The sequence below is a fragment of the Leptidea sinapis genome, chromosome 25 (genome assembly GCF_905404315.1).
Source record: "Leptidea sinapis chromosome 25, ilLepSina1.1, whole genome shotgun sequence".
Taxonomy (NCBI): domain Eukaryota; kingdom Metazoa; phylum Arthropoda; class Insecta; order Lepidoptera; family Pieridae; genus Leptidea; species Leptidea sinapis.
Window position 1 is genome coordinate 9025339 of NC_066289.1, and position 25724 is coordinate 9051062.

General features: G+C 35.1%; 1 protein-coding gene across 4 annotated transcripts in view; it reads left to right on the forward strand.

Annotated features, from left to right (window-relative positions):
• Nucleotides 1–25724, forward strand: part of LOC126972009 (aldehyde dehydrogenase, dimeric NADP-preferring) — a 90683-nt gene that overhangs the window by 38973 nt on the left and 25986 nt on the right. For 3 of the 4 annotated variants that reach the window (XM_050818546.1, XM_050818544.1, XM_050818547.1), the window contains exons 2-6: nucleotides 20605–20648; nucleotides 21006–21245; nucleotides 22150–22371; nucleotides 22804–22967; nucleotides 23631–23861. In XM_050818546.1, the coding sequence (XP_050674503.1) occupies nucleotides 20605–20648; nucleotides 21006–21245; nucleotides 22150–22371; nucleotides 22804–22967; nucleotides 23631–23861 (901 nt within the window). Of the gene's footprint in view, nucleotides 1–13769; nucleotides 13964–20604; nucleotides 20649–21005; nucleotides 21246–22149; nucleotides 22372–22803; nucleotides 22968–23630; nucleotides 23862–25724 lie in introns of those variants that run through there. The other variant, XM_050818548.1, reaches the window with a different exon arrangement.

The window sequence follows — 25724 nt, forward strand, 5'->3', positions numbered from 1 at the left end:
TTTATTTAGGCGCGTTATGAAAAAATGATGAGAGTGAAATTTTAAGATGCGTGCGCCTCACTATAACACAAAAGTAACTGGGTGAAGTTGGTTCCTAAAATTTTCTGCCGTTTGCGACATTCGTTACTTTTTTTTTGGTCTCTTCGTCCATTATTAGGATAGGCAAAGGGTTCAAGCCCGTACAGCCATATTCGTTATATAATAATAAATTGTCAAAGCCATCGTTGCAAGATTTTTACAATATTGTTAACGTAGAATAGCACGAGGAATAAATAATTAAGGATTTTTGCTTATAGTGGTATAACTTCTTGCGTGCATACATAAGTACATTTTTTTCTCTTATACCAATTGGAGCCATACCTTTGGCGGTGGTATATTCAGAACATCAGACAACCCTAGCATAACCATAACACTTCCCGAGGAGATTAATTTGTACCATAACAGAGCGTTATACTGTAAGGTAGTTTAGCCGTAACTTATAGTATGATATTATTCTTTCGCGCAGCATTTAAATTAAAACTTGTTATACAGGTAGCCGGCATGCACAAGTAGCATCGATGTAGGTACCTATTATTAAACTGCACCTATTATGCAGTGCATTTAACATTAACTTACTTTACATTATATGGGTAGTTATACGTTTGACGACCGATATAGCCGAATGATTAGTGACCCTTACTACTAAGTTAGAGGTCCGGGGTTCGAATCCCGGTAGGTGCAATCATTTATATGATGAATATGGTTGTTTGTTTCCGAGTCGTGGATGTTTATATGTATTTATCATACTTAAGTAAGTATATTGTATTAAACATATCGTTGCCTTGTACCCATAGTACCTACAGGCTATGCCTAGTTTGGGGCAATATAGTTAGTGTAAGAGTGTGACAAATTCAAATTTAATATTATTATTATAGTGTTATAGAACGTATAATATTGATATGGCTCAGAGTAGGGATGGATACTTACACATAAATGATTTTCAAGCGAAACAGCCCCACACTATTATTATAAAAAAATAAACTTCAACAATCCAATGTGTTTCGGGAAACATTGCACTTATAGGTAAATACATAATCTATATACATAAAAACGAATTGCTGTTCGTTAGTCTCGCTAAAACTCTAGAACGGCTGGACCGATTTGGCCAATTTTGATCATGAATTATTTGTGGAAGTCCAGGGAAGGTTTAAAAGGCGAATAAATATGAAAATGCTCAGAATTAAATATAAACAACAATTTCCTTTCCTTTGATATGTACATCGTTCAGAAATCAAATTGAAAGAATAGTTAAAAATGAATAACTAATTAGAATCTTTATATTTTCTTTTTATCTTTCTCAGGAGGTAAAAAATAACTTAATTTTAGCTAACTATACTTGGTAAATTAACTACAGTTGTTAACTATCTATCAGAATATTTCTATTTAGACTGATAAGTCATAAGTTTGAGAGTGACAATGAAGTACATAGGCTTAGAATGCAACATAAGTTCATGAGTTCGTGCAAATCAAAAGCCATAATATTGTCGTTGGAGCTGACAAAACACCTGCCGGTGAACACACAAGAAGGTTTAATTCACCCACCATTGACGAAGTGGCTGTTGTCATTGTGGGAGAAAATTTACAATCTAAAGCAATTATTCTTATTTCCAGTATTGGTTTTGTATGGACATATTTTCTATTATTGACAAATTCTGAAAATGAAATACATTATTTTGTTTATTATATACAGAACAACGTCTGTCGGGTCAGCTAGTATTAAATAAATGCCTCTAAAAACATAACATGTTAAAAAACCAAGTCTTGCAACTCAGTTCTTCTACCGTAAAAAAATTTGAGATCCATGTAATACCTAGTCGGTTAATTTATTCAAAGTCCTACTTGAGGGTACTTATTTCTTAAGTTATTACGTAATTAGCTAACCTAACAACATCTTATAGTGACTGTATCAATATAAAAATATTTAATGTTTTAAACAAATAAAATAACTTGGCAGTCGCGTGAAAACACAATGTATTTTTTTAATAAAAACAAAGAATATAATAAGTAATACATATTACATACTAGCTGATGCCCGCGACTTCGTTCTCGTAGATAAAGTTTTATTTTTAAATAATAAGCAAGTTTGGAATTGAAGATTATCTCATGTCCTATTCCAGTTCCAATTTTCGCTCCCGTTCCTAACATATTTAATATGAATCTTATTGATTGAGATATAGAATAAAATAAGATTGCTAGGGCAAATTAAACCTACTATTGGTATAGCTATAACACATCGACGTGAATTTCAGTTTTTCACAAATCCAGTGGGAACCATAGAATTTTCCGGGATAAAAGTATGTCCATTCCCAAGCTCCAGTCTATCGCTGTACCAAATTTCATCAGAATCGGTTCAGTAGCTCCGGCGTAAAAGCGTAACAAACAAACTTACATTCACATTTATAATATTACTAGCTGATGCCCGCGACTTCATCCGCGTAGATAAAGGGTTTTTAAAAATAATTAGCAAGTTTGGAATTGAAGATCGTCTCATGTCCTTTTCGCTCCCATTCCTAACATATTATATAAATCTTAGTTCGAGGAAGGTTGCTATAGCAAACTTAACCTACTATTGTTATAGTTATATGTGAATTTCAGTTTTTCACAAATCCCGCGGGAACCATGAATTTCTCCGGGCTAAACTGTAGCCTATGTCCTTTCCTAAGCTCTAGTCTATCGCTGTACCAAATTTCATCAAAATCTGTTCAGTAACTCCGGCTTAGAAGCGCAACAAACAAACTTACATTCACATTTATAATATTAGTAGGGATGATAACAAAATATGTAGGTGCCTGGTTTTAACTTACATCTGTTTGGGAACAAGTAATGTTATGATATTATATTCATACACACTTAAGTTGAGATTATTGACTTGGGCATGGTGAAGGTCACGGTCGGTTGTTTAATTTACTTCGGACTCCGAGACGCCATTAAGCAAACACGCAACGTAAATAATCATAAGTTGGTTCCAGAATATTCTTTGTAACCGACAAAATATTTGGAGGTTCTCAATTCGAGAAGCATTACTTATTAAGAAAGGCTAGGCTCCCTTAATTACCTAAATAAGATTTTACAACTAAACGAAATATCCTATCAAAGATAAATTTAAATATATTAAAGTATATATATATTTATATTATAATATATTAAGTATTTTCTATTATTATTATATAATATATTAAGTTGAATAAAGAATACAATCGTAAGTTGAATATTGCTGATTGTATCATGACAAATAGACCGTTCCTCTGAAAAAACTTTATATTGCGATGCAGGTGAAATAAAATTTTTGAAGAAGAAATCATTAAAAGCATTACAAATATCATATTGATTTGAGATAGTCTCATCTTTATAAAGCATCACGCCAGGGTAAGCAGATTTATTATTTCTTTTGGATCTAACATAAGTCCAGATTAATTTAGGTGTAGATTTTATTTTATCCTCAGAGTTCCTAATATATTCTGAATAGCAACTTTTTTCAACGTTTTTAACACGCCGACGTAATTTAGAAAAGGAAGCATAGTCGTATGGATTATTGTATTTTTTCCATAGATGATGATATTTTGCTTTCTCTTTTATTATATTTATGAGAGCCTTAGTGTACCACATAGGATATGTGTAAGTGTGCGAAACAGTTTTATGAGGTACAAATTGCGATATCGATTCATACAATATGAGGTAAAATTTATCGATCGCGTCATGCAGTGGTAAGCATTCAAGCGAAGTCCAATCGTAATTAGAAAAAAAGTAGTTTACAGCATTATAATCTACCTTATTATACGTTTCGTATTAGTACGTTTTATTGACGGTAATACGATATCAATAACACAAATATCAATTGCAGGGTGGAAAATATCCTCTTTAACTAAAGGTGATTTTGATTTATTGATAATTAAAGATGTATTGGAATAAATTAAGTCTAGTAGGTTGTTATGACTATTAAAAAAGAAATTATATTGAATTAACCTTTATATTATAATATATTAGGTATTTTCAAACCATTTTCTTTCCGTTGCCTAAACTGAAAACACGATTGGAAGGACTCTTCGATCTTTCTTTTATCGAAAACGATGTTTACTTTTATTACGGGCACTCTCTAAGGCTATCTATAGGGTGTACTTAGACTTTGCTCAGACCTTACTTACGTAAAACTTAGCCGAGTGTAAGCTTAGCATAATCTTTTATTTCGTTTTTATAGTCGTTTGACAGCTGAAGTTTTTCGGAGCTTAAGCTCAGACAGACCAATGCAACTGTCAATCCGTCAGACGGCTGAAATTTTAACAAAGCGTGATTATTTTTTCTTTTTGAAGAGGAGGATAAACAAGCATGAGCAAATCTGATAGAATATGATCGCAGCGGCCCATAAAGGTATGGACCGCTGCGATCAGAGTAACACCATTAGTAGAATGGCTCCTGTTTCCTTAATTAAATCAGTTGGGACCGTTTTGCGTGCAGTATTGGGAAGTAATTCCAACCAGCCCAGCTTCTTCCAGAAGTTTAGAAAACCCCGTTCGCAGTCTTCTTGGAGCGAGGTGACATGCACAGTATTACATGAGTAACCGTTCCGTCCTAGGCCAGACAGCCTCTGCATTTAGGACTGTCCATTACGCCATTTGGAAAAAATTGTGCTTGTTTAGTGTTATGTGTGACCCGTTGGGTTGCGCACCATAATTCGGATGTCATGTCTGTTTAGGCCATAGTTTCTCAACCTTATTTTGCTCACCGCCCACTTTGAGAATAATTTTTTTTTCTAGAGTATTTTGGTGTATTTTTTTGCCTTTTTAGACTATATTTTTCAATCTACCCACGCCCCATCTGCGCCATCTCAATGTCCTCTAATTTTCTCTGGGTCTTCTACTGCCCCCCGAAAGTCTCAAACGCCCACAAGGGGGCGTTATCGCCCACGTTGAGAACCTATGGTTTAGGCTGATAAGTCGACGTGTCAGTTTGAGCGATAGTGCAGGCATCACTACTTTCTATTTTCTACACGTTGAGACATTTATTCGACCATTTGAAGCGTCGAAAAAAGAGGGTCGAATCGGGAGCTCTGCGTTGAAAGATAACGGTTTTGCCTAATGCGCCACAGATGCTCCAATTATTGCTACTATCACAACAAATAATAATAAAATATGTGTGAGTAGTTTTGTACAAACGCAAGAAGTTATAGGTACTTCATTGGCGTAACATAACAAAAAGCCTTAAAACAATATTCATAGTGCTATTTTACATTTGTGCAAAGAACAATACTGTAATAAAAGAGGTATTAAATACAACCCATGAGAATATTATTATACCGCATAATTTAGTCGGATGAATGATTCATTGTATACTTATTTTATTATAAAGAGCGCAAAAAAAGAATGCTGGGAGAGTTTCTTTCGCTACTTGTTCTCTCTCAGAGCGCCATTTCTGTCCGAAGCAGTAGTAGTATTAGAAATGACATCAAAAAGAATACTGCAAGAATCAATTTTGGGAAAATAAATACCTTTTGCGCATTTTAATTGGTCTTGTTCACAAACTCACGTCATCGTGTCGAATGTGCGCGCGCGCATCTTAATTATTCACAGTGGTGAACTACCGCGCCAAAAGAATTAACTTCGGAAAAATTACAAAGGCATTGAAAGTAGATATCCATATATATAAAAATGAATTGCTGTTTGTTAGTCTCGCTAAAACTAGAGAACGGCTGGATCGATTTGGCTAATTTTGGTCTTGAATTATTTGTGGAAGTCCAGATAAGGTTTAAAAGGTGAATAAATATGAAAATGTACGGAATTAAATAAAAACAACAATTTTGTTTTTCGTTTGATGTATCCCCCGTCGTTAATAAATCAAATAGAAAGAATAGTTTAAAATTAATAACTAATTAGAATCTTTATATCGTTCGAACTTTCTCCGGAGGTAAACAAAAAACTTAATTTTAGCTACCTATTTGGTAGATTTTTTGTACGATATTTGGTAGGTCTGACTGAGTATTGGTCGTCACCCTTTTTTTATACCCCAGAAATTTTAATTTTTTTTCTTATTACTTTATATGGCAATACAATGTTTGCTGGGTCAGCTAGTCTACAATACATTATATCATGTAGTTACGATTAAATACGGAAACCTTCTCGTCCAGTTTGATCGTTTTTTTTTAAACACGCATAACATTTCAGTGTGACCCAGTTTTGACAATTCTTTTAGACCTTTTTATAAACTAGGAGAAGAGACTAGTTTACATGTTAAATGAACGCGTCCGGAAACTCAATAACAATCAATCAACTTTCTTCTGCGTAGAATAATAATAATAATAACATTTATTTCTCACCAACAACCAAAATTACAATATAAGGGAAAATACAGGGGATACATAAGTTTTGGTCGTGGATCGCTGGTGCCTGTGGTAGGTAATAAAATACCTGTATTACTGGTCACCAGGATTCCACTTACACAATGACTAAAAAGCTTGAAATTCCAAAGGATAGAGGGTGTATGTGCAAACATGCGTACGATAGGGTGTTCTCGGTTTATAGGTGTGCTAACTATCCAAGACCTCCAGAAGTCTCTCTGTGTGACAGTAGTCTTGCAAAAGGAGCACAATCAAGCTGTGGAGTGAGCCAACTTGTGTGGTATTTCCAGGTCGAAACGATATGGGCACCTTCAAAAAAAACGCGTACACTTTTGTAAAGGGCCGGCAAAGCTCCTGTAATTTCTCTGTTGCAAGAAAATGTAGGCGGTATCTAGTACGATGCTATGGAAATTTTTAAATATGTAGGTCACACTGAAAGTTTTGCGTAACTTAAAAAATACAATATGTTATAACCAAAATATTATATTTATATATACGCTATCACTGCCTCTTCGGAATTGGTAAAAGTGAAACCTATCATCAAATCTTTGATTTTGGGGAAAATACAGAATTCACAGGGGCCTTAGGTCGGGGCTATGTGCAGGATGGGTGACGAGTTATACTTTTTCAGAAGCTAAAAATAACTTAGTTTTGTTGGCCGTATGTGAAGAAGCGTTGTCATGTGTAGGAGAACGCGAATTGTTGGTCGTATTTCGCGAACTTTTTTTAACACTCTAGGTAAACAAATGGTAGAATACCACTCGGCATTAATACTCTTTTGATCTTCAAGTCGAATTGTACAGATGGGACTCGTAGCTGAAAAAAAATCCGATCATATTTTTACCAACAACGTTTCTCGCCTGCCTCACTTTTGTTGGCATGTTCTCATTTTCAAACAGCCATTCACAAGATTGTTGTTTTTTTCGGGTTCAAAACACAAGTGTGACAATGACACAAACAGCATTAGAATGTCCGTGCTCGTACTTCATTAGCATCTGTGATCACCATTCCACGCGAGCCCGCTTCTGCTCCGCTGTCAGTTGATGAGGGATCCCACAACAAAGTACCCCATAATATTGACACACACACATTTTTTACACAAATTATCTTGCCCCAAGTTAAGCATATATAGCCTGTGTTATGGGTTGCAAGACAATGATATATTTAATACAATATACTTACTTAAACATACATAAATTCATATAAACATACATAAATACATTTAAACATCCATGACTCGGAAACAGACATCGATATTTATCATATAAATGCTTGCACCTACCGGGGTTCGAACCCGGGACCATGTAATGATGTAACGCACTTAATAATATACTACTGAAACAATGTAAGTTTGTTAAAAGTTTTAGTTACTTTTAAGCAATCTTATTTATAAAAATGCTGTTTCTTATTATTTAAATGGTTTTAATTGTGAATGATTTACGAGTGTAACGTTATGTAAGCACTAAGTAGTATTTACATTATGCAAAAAGTCCTTTATAAGGTTCCAATTACCGTGTTGACCCTGGTCGAGCAGCGAGGTAATCTGGTCAAGATTACATCAGTAATCTGTGCTTTATGATATTATTCAGGTCAATTATACTGGTTAAATGTAAAAAATTTAAAAATCTCAAATCTGACACTAGGATCTCTGATATTACCTATATATTTAAAGAGAAACTAATTAAATAAAACAACATGTGACACGGGAAGGTTACGTAGCAGACCTGGAGCGCAACAATTTTTTACGTTTATCTACCCAACCGTTTATCAGGCAATTTTGCTCACACGTTGTAGGTAAGAACATCGGTATATTTCTTCCAAAATCTTAGTTCCTGAGAGAGTGCGATACACAATAAGCGCGGACGAAGTCGCGAGAAGAAGCTAGTCATATAATAAATAAAAATAAAATGTGACAATCAATAAAGAGATAGGCGCTTAACAATTTAAATAAATCAGTAATTTAAATGAATTACAAAATTCTATTCAAGCTCTGTGCGTAAGTAAATGATTTTCGTAATGATACCACAGCTTGCGACACAGTGACTGGCCCCAAGCAAAATACTTAATAAATTTTATTGTAATGAAGTTTTACGTAAAAAAGAAGCCCGCTGTATAAGTTTTCGATTTAGCGATAGTTTAAAAGCCTTTTTTGAATAAAAAGTTAGTTAAACCTGTTTAATTAACTTAACCGTATGTATGGTCCTTCGTCCGCAAAATACCAAGAAAGACTGCAGATTATCTATCTATGGTATGGTATGGTATAGGGGCTCTTGTTTCCACAATTAAACCACTAGCATGTGTCCAATTTGCGTGCAGTAATGGCCTGTTACTCCAACCAGCCCAGCTCCTTCCACAAGTTCAACACCACATTCCTGGGGTGTTCGCAGACTTCTTGGAGCGACCTCATATTGGTCAAGGTTTTTGCCCGTTGGTTGGCCACCCCCGCGCATTCCAGGATTACGTGAGCGACCGTTTCGTCTTCGGTCAGACAGCCTCTGCACTTAGGACTGTCCGTTACGCCGATTGTGAAAAGGTGTTTGTTTAGTGATGTGTGACCCGTTAGGGTGCCCACCATTATACGGATGTCATGTCTGTTGAGGGTCATAAGTCTACGTGTCAGTTTGGGCGATAGTGCAGGTATCGCCTCCTTCGACTGTCTACAGCTTGAGACATTCATCCATCGGGTGTTGTGTAGGTGAGAGAGCGTATCCATGAGCGCATTTGGCTGAAGGGCAGTGGCAATGGACCAGTCACTATATTTGCCGATGCCCGCCTTGCAAGCTCATCCGCTGCATCATTTCCCAACGAACCGCTATGTCCCTTGATCCATTGCAGAGTTACCCGGTTATAAGAGGCAACTTGCTCCAGGGTTTGGTGACATACGTGTATTAGTGCTGAGTTGTATATACCCTTCAGCGCTGTTAGTACCGCCATACTGTCAGAAAGAAATCTGATATTGTGGCCATGTTCCTTCCTTCTTAATATATCGCTGGCGGCTTCCTTGATGGCTACGCACTCACATTGGAAGATGGAGCTGTGTGTGCCCAAGGGTATGGAAATGTGTATGTTTAGTTCCTGTGAAAATATACCGGCACCAGTTCCAGTAGCCATTTTCGAGCCGTCTGTGTAAATTCTTAATTCGTTTACACCTGACAGGTCAGCATCTTTCTCATATAACTGTATGTGATAGTTTTTATGAAAGGCATGTGTTTTAGGTATCTTTTCGCATGGTGCCTCACAGAGTGGATAATTCTTTGTTACCCTATTCCAGAGATTATCTGTTAGGCAGTCTTCATTCTTCCATACACCCAACAGCTTTAGACGTAGAGTCGCCATTGTCGCTTCTTATTGAAAGTGTATGTCAAGTGGTGTTAGCCCTAGAATAGTTTCAAGTAGGCATGGTGCGCATGCATCCTGTTATGGCTGTGCAGGCCAGCCGCTGGAAACGCTGCAGCTTGGTTTGTACTGTCACAAGCTCTGTCCTGGGCCACCAAGCTATTGCTCCGTAGGAGATAATTGCTGTACAGAGCCATCTGCTTGTCTTCTGCATTGCCAAAAGATGATGCATGCTTTTTCCAGCTTGTGTTCAAGGTGTTTGTTCCAAAGCAACTTACTATCCAGTATGACCCCCAGGTATTTAACTTCTTTAGTAAGGCTTAGTTCGGTGTTGAACAGCTTTGGTAATGTTAGATTACCAAGGCTGTGTTTGTTTGTGAAAAGTATTAGTTCCGTCTTCGACGGATTAGCTGTAAGTTTGTGTTGCGCGCACCATTCTTCCAAAATCTTAAAAGCAGATCTCATGAGGCTACATAAGACGCTCTCAACTGGTCCTGTTATTAGAATGGCGAGGTCGTCAGCATAGCCCACCGTGTACAGTTTCTTTTTGTTTAGCCTTGTGATGAGCTCATCTATCACAAGGTTCCAGAGCAGCGGCGAGAGTACCTCTCTTTGTGGGCAGCCCGTTGCCACCACACATCTAGTACTGGTGTTCACAGTGAATCGTATCGCCCTATGCCTCAACATGCTGTCTATCCACCCGGCAATTGTAGGATCTACAACATGAACGGTTAGCGCTCGGCCTATTATCTATCTAATTATTGTAAGTTTTGAAATATTTGTTTGGCTTATCTTGATAATCTCCAGATTAGCAAGATATTTTGCAATCTCTAGTGTTTCCCATACTACTATATGGTGCCGAAACATGGACAGTCAAAGAACGAGAGAGACAAAGGATAGACGCACTAGAAATGTGGTATTGGAGACGAATGCTACGAGTATCTTCGACACAACGCCGCACACACGTCTCGATACTTGAAAAACTCAAGGTGAAAGAAAGGCTTTCATCTATGGTCAGAGCGCGTATCCTCAGATACTTCGGACATATCACGCGACGTGGAGAGCATGCCATAGAGAGACTTGTTGTTCAGGGAAGCGTCAATGGCAGTAGGTCAAGAGGACGCTCCCCTATGCGCTGGACAGACCTGATCAAAGCCCTAACCAACACTCCCCTCAACACATGTGCCTGAAAAGCAACAGCCAGGGATAACTGGCGTAGAATCGTTCGTCGTACGACGTGACCACGACTGCTCTGTCAAAAGTAATCCGAAGAAGAAGACGTAGCAATCTTTTTTGTGTGTGTCTTTATAACATATACTCAAAATCGCAGCAGTTTATATTTTAAGTTCAAGCATGACTTTGATCATTATAAAACTTATAAATATGTACAGCCTTTTTTGCAATATTAATTTACTATTTATACACTGGCATGAAATCTGTGTCTAAAAACTCGGCAAAAGTAAGTGTCGTTAATATTTTTCATCGCGTGTTTTACCTACTAAGTAGTTTAAAAATTGTTACGCATATGAATTATCCTAATTTAGATTATTTATCATACTTTAACACCGAAATATAATTTTGTGATGATCAAACCTATTTTCTTGTTTCAGTATAGATAGTTCACACAATTTGTGATAACTTACCCTGTTTGTTTACCGTGTGTATCAGTTATGTGCAACAAATATTAACAGAAGAAGAAAATATGCTAGGAGCATATTTTCTAAGGTATTTAAGCGCTAAGGAAAGTAGGCCACTTGGTTATTAACTTGCCAAAAAGTACGAAAAGAAGTTTTGTACTTCTCCGGCTACAAATGGAATGGCTAGTAGTCCTGTTTGAATTGTTTATTTATCGGGATCCAAATTACTTCTGCTGACGAAACAAGCCTGGCTAGGCAACTAGAAATAGGTGCCATGACTTCAGCAGAGAAAAGAAATCTATAATCATAAATATTAGCTCTAAAGTCTAGCTGTAATCCCAATTTAGGGAATTATTGCATTCATCACCTTTTGCGCCGATATCTAAAGCGTTATAAAGAAAAAACAATGACACCCCTACTTATATATTATAAAAGTGAATGTTAGTTTGTTTGTTACGCTTCTACACCGAAGCTAATGAAGCGATTTTGATAAAATTTGTTATAGAGATAGACTAGAGCCTGGGAGAGGATTTTATCCCGGAAAAATCAATGGTTCCCGCGGGATTGGTGCAAATCAAGCAATTTACGTCGATGACCTAGAACTACACCTAAGTAGCTTAGTAGAAGTAGTAGTAGTTAGTAGTTTGCTATAGCTATCTTCCTCGAAATTAGATTCATATAGTTATTATTATATATATAGAAAGGGGGCGAAAACGGTAACTAGAACTGGAATAGGACATGATATAATCTTCAATTCATAACTTGCTGATTATTTTTAAAAACCCTTTATGCACGCGGACGAAGTCGCGGGCATCAGCTAGTTACTTCACATGAGAACTATGACAAATACTATCTCGACTCCTGTGAACCACAGTCTTGAGTCTCCCTGAAAACGTGCACTGAAAAGGTCGCGAAAAGTTGGGTTAAATAAAATAATAATAAAAATGTAACTTTTACACCAAAACCTAATGCAAAAATACAGATAGATACAACACGCGATTTAATCCTTTAAAAAGTAATTTATTTTGAATCAGGTTATATTTGATTTTTGGTTTGGAGCCATTTTAAGTTGTTTGATCCAATTAAAATGAATCCAAATAAATTCGTATAGTGTTCACAAGAAGATAACATATGAGGAGAAATTAATTACAAATACGTTTGCCATAATTATCTATTTTATTAAATTAGTTTCCCTGTCGTTTAAAGCTTAGAAAACCTAATTGTTCATTTTAAATGTACCAAGCAGGGGGTAGGGGTAAATACTTAGTTATTAGTACCTATTGTCTAACTTAGTTATTCTATAATATAATATATTGTGCCATAAATTGTGAAGTTTTATAATATATTTTTTTTAACTTTCCTACAGTTTTCCATTCTAAAATCTTTCAACTTAACTTGAATACTGCGTCAACTAACTTCAGTATTATGAGGGTCGAAACTTGAAACATTAGGAGGTGCTTTTGTTTTTACGAAATATTTCACGCAAGGGTTTGATAAAACTATGTGTACCTACTAGCTAACTAAAATTCAGCTGGTAGCTGGTAATGTAAAATAGTGTTAACAATTAACATATTTTCAAATCTGACCGGTGGAAAAACATGTACCAAATTTTTTCCCCTTTTTCATTACCCTATACTGAAATGATGACATACGAATAATAAATATATTACGATATTTAAGCCTGATATAAAAATTATAGCAATAACTTTATAGTCAGCTTACGCTCAACCTAAAAATTGTGTATACAAGTTTATGGTGTATAGTTTATACATACATATTACTTACCTATACTTTTTGTATTACAATTATCTTAAATGGAGAACAGAAACTTGTGACTTTTTATTTATATATGTATAGGATTATTGGTAATTCGACGTATTCCTGTTAGGTCATAGAGGTGACTATTTGCGATCATTTAACTCCCTTATGCATGATGCAAAAGTGAACAATTTTGGAGTAATCATGTTTTTTAACTTTTTCAAAATGATTCAAAAATGCAACCGCAAATGCAACAATCTCAAAGAAAATTTATTAACACAATACTTTCGAATTTGATAGGGAATTGAAATTGTTAAGGACAACTAAAGAATTTAATATGATTTATATAACCCTCATCTAGGCCACAGTTACACAGAGAGTGATTCCTATTCTATAATCCTAAGTTTTGCCAGAAATACTAAGTCAATGTCGGTATTATTAAAGACATTGACAAACAACCATAACTGTCAATAAATTATGTGCCAAAGAATGAAAGAAATAGTTGTCAATAACAATTCAGTTGACTTTGACATTGAAAGTCTGTGGGTATTTGGCAATTGACATATGTCAGTTTGATGTAAATTGTAAATAGACAGTTACTTAGTCAAAAGTTTTGTTGTGAAACAAAAGTTTCAACTTTCAGTTTTTACTTATCACCTTACCTTATCAGTTTACGTTTGTAATGTGTGTATTTATGTAATGTTGAATGTTTATTCGAGATAATTAAGTATAGAATATCTACATACTCGTTTGGACACTTTTTGATAGTTACTTAACACAACTCGATAATAATTAAACAAGTCAATTGTGTGAAATAATTTGCGAACTTTGTGTTAATATTATTTAATTATTATAATGACTCTGGGTAAGTTTTTATTCAAATAAATATCAATACTTAATCTTATTTATCGCTTTTTATTAAAATATAGAACACAAATGGATTTATGATTGGAATATTGGATTTTATGCAGTAATCGAGGCTTGTGAAAGTTGTATTTTGATAGTTTTATCCGTTAATGTAGCGCCCCTTCCGAACAATGTAGCTTTTTCCCCTTATTATATTGGGCAGCAGTTCTATGTAATAATTTTATTAATTAGTCAGTTTGATCATGCAGTGAGTACATAATATGTAAGTAGATTGATTGAACAAATTTGTAAACTTTTTGCTTTTTGCAGCTGTGGCTGGTAATAAGGAAATAAATTACGTAGAGAATGTACTGAGAACCTCACATTCTTGAATCAGTATTCACATACTGTTTTTAAAAGTGTTGAAGCAGGTGCTATAAACCTGTGATGTATGTATGTAACTGTGACAAGCACAGGTCCATAGACCATAACCTCTACCCCTGTGGGTGGCAAGTGTGATAATCATAACACCTTTATTAATTACTCAAGATAAATTATGGAATCATATGACCTATTTTCAAACAGTTATTTAAATATGGCTTGTCATAAATATGTTGATTTCATATTATATGCTTTTGATGGAGTTACTATAAAACAGATATAATGTGTACCCATCTAGCTAGGTAATAAACTTTTTACTAATATAACAAATTTTCTTAATAGTTAATAAACCAATCAAAATTAATTAATAAATTTATGTGTGATTGCAAGGCCACTACTTAGCTAAGAGGTAAACCTGTTTTATATATCTTGAATATAATTTTATTTTTTGCAAATAAACTTACAACAATTATTAACAGAATGAAGCAAACATATTATTGTAACTGAAGGCCAATAACTAGTTTTATGTCCATGTTATATTGTTTAATTATACTCTTTGAGAACAATAAATTCAAAGTATTTAAATATACTTTAAATCTCATAGTTTTGAATAATGTTCATTTTACATAATAAAGTAACTCTTGTCATTTAGGCATTATCAATTGTTGCCAATAGTTTCTTTAATCCTTTGATTTCTGCCATTGAAATCTGATGCTTTCACAGAGAGAAAATAATTAGCAAGTGAAAACCAAAGAGTCTGTGAACATGTTATGAAAAGTAAATTTGTAATAAAACAATAAATTTATTTATTTAAGAAAGGTGGCAGCCCTAGTTGTCCATAATACTTTAAACATATAATATTAAGTATTATTTAGTCTCCTAACAAAAGAGAAGTCTGTGAACATGTTATGAGAAGTAAATTTGTAATAAAATAATGAATTGTAATAAATTTATTAATTTAAGAAAAGGTGGCAGCCCTAGTTGTCCATAATACTTTAAACATATAATATTAAGTATTATTTAGTCTCCTAACAAAAGAGAATATTCTTCCAGAATCTAAATCATTCAATCAATATCTTTTTCAGTTTCGACTGACACCGAATCTTAACCCGAAACTTGTTAAATATCTATTGTTTACTGAAAATCGGTTTTTTTAAAAAAAGTAGCACTTTTTTAACAATAATATGTTATTAATCAATAATTTCACTACTTTCACTGCAGATCCGGTAAAGGTTCAATAGATTTGATCAGCGGTTAATTATTAATAATATTCAATGCTTAGATCAAGGATTGATCTCCTCTGCTTACAATAGCTTTTTTATTACGGCAACTATTAGATGCTTGTGTGTGTGGCATCTTGACACTCAATCACATCTTTCAAATTTTGTAACATATGCTTCATGTTATATTATATTGAAACTTGCTGACCCAGCAAAACATTGTATTGCCGATATTAAAATCGCGTACAAAAGTAACTGTTGATCGTAGATGGGTGAAAATTTGAAGTTGTATGTATTTTTTTAATACTGACTCATAATCAAACAAATTTAAAAAAAATATATCAAAAAAATTAAAAAAAAATTCGTGTGGGCCACCCATAACATTTAGGGGGATGGAAAATAGATGTTGTCTGATTCTCAGACCTACCTAATACGCAGTCAAAATTTCATGAGAATCGATCAAGCCGACATGAGAATTTTATATATTAGATTAATAAAACACAAAATACTTACTGATGATATGTGATCCCACTGTTTTCTTATTTCTTGTAGTATTATTTACAAAGTCTTACTACGCAACCTGGCATTTTAGTTTCAAGTATTAGCAAAGTTTAACAGAACATGTGGCACATCAACGTCACACATTGTCCGAGACTGGCTTGAGTACACCCGCTTGGACATAGTATTATTTGCCGCACTTTGCTACTACGCCTGCGGTATCTAGTTGTAGCGCAGTGGAGACCAAAAATGAATAGGGTCGATGGTATGGTAATTGGGAAGGTACATCACTCACTATCAAGAAAGTCCCGGTTTGTTGCATATTTAATTGGTATTAACAGTAAATTATGTCGATTTGATTTGTTTTCAATCATAGTTAAGTAATTTATTGTACTATCTATGTTGTTCTTATATATTTTTAAAACAAGGCCTTATCTTCCCTGATAATAAGCTATAAATACTATTTGTTATTGATGCACCTTCAACTGTTATTGATAAATTAATAGTCGGAGACAATCTCCGGATGATATACTTAACATGAATGTACCTACTTGAACAATTATTTTTATTTCAATGAACTATATACATCTTTATTTTCGTATTAACATTACGTTATGAATATTGTAAGTATTAAGAACAGACATAAACTTATAATCCCCACCACTAGGCTAAGTCGAGTTAGTAAGTCTTTTGGGGGGCGATGTATATGCTTTTACAAAAATATCCCAGAAAATGTTCAAAGCAAAAGTATTACGATATTCAAAGGAATTGTTAAAAAACGTTTGTGTGGTAAAAATTTCTATAACATAAATGACTTTTTAATGATAACACAGATTAGGAATAGAGCAACCTCTCTAAGGGTATTAAATAATAAATTTAGTATAAGTTTTATTGTGTGATATTACTTTGAAACCATATTTTTTTATGAAATTAAAAGCCCGCTGAGTTTGTTGCGCCCGTTCTTCTCAGGTCTGATTCATTCTTTTCTGAATGGGTGGTAGTTTTTGACTTTCAATAAGTCGTGTCACGTCCTATTTTGAATAAAAATATTTGAATTTAATGTTATCATGTTTTTACTTGGCGCCGATATCAAAATGTAGGGAAAATTTATTTCTTACTTTCTACCTTGTTTTAAAGTATAGTATATTATGGCAGTTCGAAGTCTGTATTTATTGAAAAAAAATTAAATCATATCCTTCTGTATTAAATCAAATAAGGTTAATAATATGTACGGAATGGTCGTGCATTGCCCCGTTGGAATTCATTAAACATTCAAACCATGAACGCGTCTTATTACCGAAACCCAGACGTGGAAAATATTGCATGTAACTTAGGTTACATTCATTTCAGAAATCAATAATTTACTTAGATTTTGTCCCAAAAAAAAATCCAAAATTTCAAATTGACTGCTTGTACTTAACTATAATCCAATCTTATGTTCCTTAGAGCTCAGCAGAAACATTTGCCACTATCCTGCCAAGCTAGGAATGGAACTCCTTAGATTCCCATGAACCGTTTCATGCAAGATATCTCATTCATAGTATTTTCTTGAAAAGATAGCATCGCTTTACATTGCAGCCTGATCTGATCGTTCCGAACGCAGACAGCAGGCAGCAGAACGAGCAAGAAACTCTAAGGTTGCTCTTTTCAAAACAGAATGCTATTACAAGTTCTTATTTTCAATTCAATTTACACATCATTTCAATTACAATATATGCAAAATGAGGTACCAAAAATACTCAAAACTCAAATACGAGGGCTGCACTAAAAGTATCGGGAATGGCATATTTCCACTGTTCCTGTCATATTAAAATCTTTTTAATTGAAAACTCCTTGTTTTTAAAAATCGAATACCATTAATTTATTTAAAAAAAGATTCTCGGTCTTGTCGCAAGGTCTTGTCAAACTTGTTTAGTCGTTGAGAAAATGGAATTGACTCGAGAAAATTCTAGAGCGATGATTTATTATAACTTTCGAAGTGGTTTAACACAAAAAACAGTGTGTTGACCGGATGATTTCTGCATTTGGTGATGAAGCCCCATCCAAAACCACAATTTATCGCTGGTTTGCTGAATTTCAACGTGGACGTGTCAAGCTCAGTGATGATCCCCGTCAAGGTCGTCCCAAGACTGCAGTCACCAAAGAAAACGTTGATGCTGTGCGTATGCTGATTGAGGAAGATCGACATGTGACATACCGCGAAATTCAGGCAACTTTAGACATTGGCATGAGTCAAATACAAATAATCTTGCATGAACAATTAGGTATAAAAAAGTTGTTTTCCCGATGAATACCGCATTTGCTCTGTGAAGAGCAAAAAGCGGGTCGCGTTACTTGGTGCATCAGAACTCTCGAAAGATTCCACGCAGCATCCTCAAATGCTGTATATAACATCGTATCAGGTGACGAATCCTGGATATACGCGTACGAACCCGAAACAAAAAACAAGTCACGAGTGACTTCTATAGTGATTTCTATACTTTCCCTAAAATAAAGAATAAATTGCGTGGTCAGAGATTTTCATCACCTGTAGAAGCTGTGGACGCCTACAAAACGGCTATTTTGGAGACCCCAACATCCGAATGGAATGGTTGCTTCAATGATTGGTTCCATCGTATGGAAAAATGTGTCAAATTTCGCGGAGAATACTTCGAAAAGCAATAAATACATTTTTAAATAGTAATGTTGTGTCACTTCCTTGATTCCCGATCCTTTTAGTGCAGCCCTCGTACTAAATGCCTTACACGAGTAAGTAAATAAAATGTAAATTAATAAGTAAAAACATAATTATAGATATTGAGTACATACTTATAGTACAATATAGTAGATACATCAATCCACACATACCGTAAATGAAATAAAGTCATTATGCGAGAATTGCGAATATTTGGTTCGATGCCCGTACAATGAAAAATGTTTTAAGAAAATATGCTGACCTGTGAACGTGTAATATGTAGGCACAATGTTCTCTTAGTACAGATATATTTATTACCCGCGCCCCATTTATGTGACAATATAAGTTAAAAATCGGTCGCAACGTACGATCGCAAGTATTAATTTTCTGAACCACAAAAACGCACAGTTAAAAACAGGTGTGTCCTAAGCTTTAGAAAGGCTCGATAGCCGATCGGCGCGGGCATAGCATTCGGCAACATAATGTTTTCCATTATTTAAATTACAGATGGCCTTGACGCTTACAATTAAACTCATAAATGTTACCGAATATAGATAAACATTAACAAGTATATTTCATTCAACAATTTTATTCACATGTAAAAGTAATTATAAAATTATATTTTAGTAATATTGAACTATTTGACTCCTACTAAACTATGAAATATATCAAATCAAGTACTACCAGGCTGTTTATTTGATGAGCAATAATATTATTAATGAAAAATAACAGTTATTAAAGGAGCAGATATGTAATTAGCTCGTGCAATGCGTAACTCGAAACAATTGTTCTAATTGGGACGCATTTTAATATCCCGTCATGATAGATTCAAATATATTTCGGTTCCTTTTTTCTGTTACAAAGACTTATTACAATTAAAAAAGGTATTCATTTTTATTTGAATTCTCGACACGAATCCAGTGCTGCCGTGTAAATATTAGGCCAGGTCCACATATAACGAAGGAATGAAAGAAAGCTACCGAGCGAAGGTATATATTCAAACATTTTTATGCAAAATAGGTTTGAAAATCGCAATAAGGCGCAAGAAACTCAGCAGGCTTCCTTTTTTTTAGTTACAAAGACTTATTACAATAATTTTTAAAGTTATTCATTGTTATATGAACGAGTAGTTGCATTGTAAATATTAGGCCAGGTTCACATATAACGAAGAAATGAAAGAAAGCTACCGAGCGAAGGAGAAGTAAGAGTTTGCTGGCTTTTGAATCGCCGTCTTCTTTGTGTGGATAAGTCACTTTGTAAGTGTTAATCACTATATAGGTCCCAATAAGGATACTTTCGAGTTACACGAGCTAATTACATAGGTATATGCTCCTTTTAAATGAATAATATTGATTTTTAAATGAGGAGCCAAGTGGTAGGAAATATAAGAATAGTGTACAATATTAAGGCGACACTAAATGCCAGCGACCTTGAGCGATATGAGTTCACGGCTGCCGGCCCACCATCTATGTAACAAAGCCAATATTTTCAAAATTCTTGCGTGGAAAACTGTTTATATGCTTACAAACCTCGTTATTCCGTACTAATCTGATTAAATGAACCTACACAAAAAAGTACAAGATATAAGAATAACTTTTCTGAGAGAAGTACCAAAAAAATGCGTCATGCCATGCCAAAAAACTTATTTAACTTCAAAGAAAAGTGGTTTTTCAAAAAGGCTCGGCAGTGTTAACTATAACCAACAGCAAGCATTAGCAACCTACAAATAAGACTTAAGGATATGTGTAACAGGATTAAGTAGTGTTCATAGCTCGAAATGCTATACTTTCGCCACAAAACTTGTCTTAAAACACTATGTTTGCGTGTTTTCTGCTTACTCTTCGCCTTAATTTACCTGAAAGTAACAAGCGATTGTGGTTGTTGCAGGTGTCCTGTCAACTTCAAAACCGAAACCCGCCAACATCAACGAGGTGAGAAATAACAATAGCTAGTTCTTTTCCTTGAAACAAAATAATATATTCCTTTAGGCCGGGTGACTCACTCTTGTTATTCTTCTGGGGTTCCAAGAGGTTTGTACATTAAAAAAAATGTTAGCAATAATCATAAAACTGTTCTCAAATATTATTAAAAATCCTTTACTATAGAGAGATTATATTGACATTATATAATATAACATTGTATGCTACTTAAAAATGTTGTATTGAATTTTGCTATATCATTTTTAATTTATTCCATATTTTTGACGTAAAATAAAGGAAAAGAGCTCTATTTTCATCAAATAAAACTTAGCTTAAATTAATATTTATAATTTAATCCATTCTAAACAGGCGGTCCAAAAAGCTCGTGACGCATTTAACCGTGGAGTAACGAAACCAATAGAATGGAGGCGGCAACAGCTAAAGAATTTACTTCGCATGTACAAAGAGAACTACAACGCTATGGTCGATGTGCTACAGAAGGACCTTAGAAGAAGTAAAACAGAAGCTATCTTATTAGAAGTTGATTATCTGATCAATGACTTGGCTAACACACTGCACAATCTTGACGAATGGGCTAAGCCGACAAGAGTAAGTTTTTACTATCTATATATCATCATCATTTCAGCCGGAAGACGTTCACTGCTGGACTAAGGCCTCCCACAAACATCGCCATGACGATCCGTCCTGCGCTGCCCTCATCCAACCTATTCCGGCGATCTTGTCCAGATCGTCGGCCCATCTTATAGGTGACCCACCAACACTACGTCTACCGGTACGTGGTCGCCATTCGAGGACTTTACTGCCCCAACGGCCATCCGTCCGCCGAGCTATGTGCCCTGCCCACTGCCCTTTCAGTTTCGCAACCAAACGGTGCGAAACGGCAAATGGTACTAATCTATACTAACGGTAACTGGTATTAGTACCATACATTGGTACATAGACACATTGGATCGGTCTTATCCGTGGAAGTTGACTTTGACTTCTCGAGGTTTTCGTAAAAGTTTACAAAGACTTACTGAGCTTTCCGTATATATTGACAATTACTTCTGCAGCTATCCCTATAAGTGGACAGTGAATTCTCGAGTGGTTTGCAAAAATTCTCGATGACTTTTAAGTTGACCTATAAGTTTACAATAACTGCTTGAGGAGACTTTTTCTTGACTTTAAATATTCAATCATATGTCTGACAAGAATTATTACATATATTAACTAGCTGACCCGACAGACGTTATTCTGTTCATAATAAAAAAAATCTTGCGGATGGAATTTTGGAAAATCCGTTCTTAGCTGACCTCTACTCGGTGAAAAGAATATTCCTACCAAATTTCAAGTCTTTAGCTCTAATGGTTCCAGAGATATCGTGATGAGTGACTATATACGTGGAAATCTCTTATATATATATATAGATTATTTTTAGAATTGTAATTCTATTTTTACTTATGGTGATAGTTAGCAGTCAAAATGCGCATTCAAAAAAATGTTAAATCAACAGCCTTCGAAAGGTATAGTCAACATTCTGGATGATGTGGTTATATTCAACGACCCCTATGGCGTGGTACTCATCATCGGAGCTTGGAACTACCCTCTGCAGCTACTTCTTCTGCCAGTATCTGGTGCGATTGCTGCTGGTAACGCTGTCATCATGAAGCCCAGTGAACTCGCTCCAGCTACGGCCAAATTCATAGCAGAGACTGTGCCAAAATATTTGGACAATGTAAGTTTTAGACTTTATGTTTATTTAAAAAAAAAACTATTTGTTTGTGATGAAAACAATGAAACAACAATAGAAGGAAAAAATAATGTTTCATCTACATACATAAAACTTGCCAGGGGTACCAAGGCAACATAAACGGCATAAGATAAAACTCTTAATATGCTGCAATAGTGCTGTAATTGTTATATGTCGATATGAAGCGTAGGTATAGTAAAAGGATAACACATGTGCCAATAAATATTTAAATTAATTAAAAATATATACCCTTTGCCCTGAAAAAGATATAAATTTATTACTATCAATGATAAACTAGTCTTATCAATAGCATTTATGAAAATCACTACACGACTCACCGAAGCAACAATATTTGTACTTGTTGTTCACCAATTTTTTGAACAAAATACTTACATTGATAACGTTATTATGGTCTAGGATGCAATAGCAGTCGTGGAAGGTGGCCCTGAAGAAACAACAGAGCTTCTGAAGAACAGATTCGATTATATATTCTACACGGGCGGTACGAATGTCGGCAAAATCGTGTACGCGGCCGCTACCAAGTACCTAACTCCCGTCACCTTAGAACTTGGAGGGAAGAGGTAAACGCTATTGCATATATGTAACAAGAATATTGAATGTTGTTATTGTTTGCTCGTATAGAGGGGATCCAGACATTTTTTCTCATAGACCACTTTGAAAATTTTGCTGGTGCAGCTACATTTCTACCGTACTTACTTTTTCCGACATTGGCCAACAATAACATCGATAGGGTAGGTAGGGTTTTCCTGGACCACTTTGAGAACTAATACAACTCTCCTATGACTCTCAATGTGGGCTATGATCATTTAACATCAGATGACCAGTTCACTCGTTTGTCCTATGGGAAGACGGAAGAATGCAACGAAATTGTAGACTTGACCGTTTACTTTAGAGATGCATTGGGTCGCTTTGGCATTAACTCGGTCATTCAGTCAGCTTGTAAAAATGCAAAACTGAAAATACGGAATTGAAAGTAGGTACTCATATAATAGGTACCTATAAGTAAAAAATCAGGAACGCTTAAATAGCACATAGGTACAGCCATAATTTTGCGACTTTTTTTTATTGACTTGATCATATAATCATATAAAACTGACAAAGAAAAATTATTAACATATGCTTCTCTTGTTTCTTCTAATTTATCTGGATTCCCGCATATCATGAAAAATAATAATAGCAACATATTATAATACATATTAATTATATTTATAAATTTTACTTAGTCCGGTGTACATCGATAACACAGTAGACATCGAAGTGACAACAAAAAGGATACTGTGGGGCAAATTCGTGAACGTGGGACAGACATGTATTGCGCCTGACTACATTCTATGCACGAAGGAGGTACAAAACAAATTCATCGAACACGCAAAGAAGATACTGAAGGAATGGTATGGAGACGACCCACAGAAATCCCCGGATCTATGCCGGATTATTACTAGCAGACATTTCAGGTATTTTAGCAATAGTATGTCCAAAATCGTTTCATTTTTAAACGCTTTTTTTCTTAAATTTCATCTGCCATGCATTTTTCAAGTTATAGCATCAATAAAGGCATTTTATAATGTGTCTGCTCAAATTTGGCGTCATTAATGAGATGTACTTACACCTGCCGTAAAGTGCTTTTTAATGATTCGATTAGTATTGAGTCCTGAATTGTCAATTGTAATGACATGTGAGACAACTCAGTAAGTAGCATTTGGCCCAGTCACGTCCGCTCCCGACTTATGACCGATTGGAACTGGCGTTCCCGTTGTGCTCTGCATTCTTTATATAGCACTTAGCGACACATAGTTAATGTCACTGTCGATATCATGACAGTGACAATCATTGTTAACACGTATTTATTCAGACTAGATGTCAAGACACTACATCAAGCATTTCACGGCTTTGCGCTCATCTGAGAAGCAGATTTGCTATTCTTATAATTTCAAAACCGTTGACGTTAAGTTCCGATTTGGCTCTGGATTCGTATTCTCCTATCATTTCCTTAGAACGTTAACTGAATCGGAGCTGTGCGTCAACGACATTTGAACGACAAGCTCGCACGAAGCTACCAACATTGTTCCACCAAATCTCAAATATTTTTATTATTATTAAAAGGGATATCTATTATATGTTTTAAGTTATCAATTCAAATTGACGTTCGATCTTGTAACGAGAATACGCATCATAAGATTTTACTAAATCGGAACATAACTTCATCACAATCGGAACTGAACCGCCATTTTGTGATAGGAGAATACGAAATTTAACATTCAAAATTCAAAAATTCAAAATTCAAATATTTTTATTCAAAATAGGATGTGAAATCACTTATTGAAAGTCAAAAAATCTACCACCCATTCCAAAATGAATGCCTCAGGCCTGAGAAGAATGGGCGCAACAAACGCAGCGGGCTTTTTTTTCCATCAAAAATATGTTTTACAATTAAAGAAACATTGTACAATTAAACTTATTATTTAATAGTCTGAGGGCGGTCGCCATTCCCAATCTGTGGTATCATTAAGAAAGTCATTTATGTTATAGTAACCTTTACCACACAAACGTTTTTTAACAATTCTTTTGAATAATATAGCAATATACCATAGGACATAATACTATGGAAATAACTAAAGTATACTAGTCGCGCCGTATCTATGTCAGTTAATTGTCTAATTTTTTTAACCGCGTATGCTGCAGAACTAAGTCTGTTCGCCAATCCTTCAATATGGGGGCCCCATTGTAATTTGTAATTTCTGACATAACTTCGCTTCGAACCTATTCTCTCTTTGTCACGAGAAAAGGCCCACTGGGCGTCGTCAATACAGCTTCCAGCATTCCCTTATACGGCGGTGGTCCTGCCGGCGACCACATAATATTAAGTATTATTTCGCTAGGCGTAGCGAACAGACCTCATTTTATTGAGTGTTTCCTACTGCATTTGTCACGGGGAGTGTTTGAGACCTGATTCCTGCGCACTGCATCCTCCAATAAATATTACCCTCACAATCTAGATCTATGGCGTTCCTCCACAGTGTGGTTTCTATTGAAATTTCTTCCACGTAAGTTGTGGGAGAAATTGAACGCTCCTGCAATTCTTATGGTGTTGCAAGGAAGTAAAGGCGGTGGTGATCATGGCTGTGCACGGCCATTAATTAAAGGGGATATAAGGGGACGAGCTGAATCTCACGTACGAGATTGTCTTCATACATCCCGCATTCTTTTTCCTCGAAAGCAACAGTGTAAGTGCAAGAAAAATTGTGAGATATTATTGGGTTGAAAAAATTGCGGGTTTCTTTACTATTTGTATCTTACATAAAAATAACGTTTTTTTA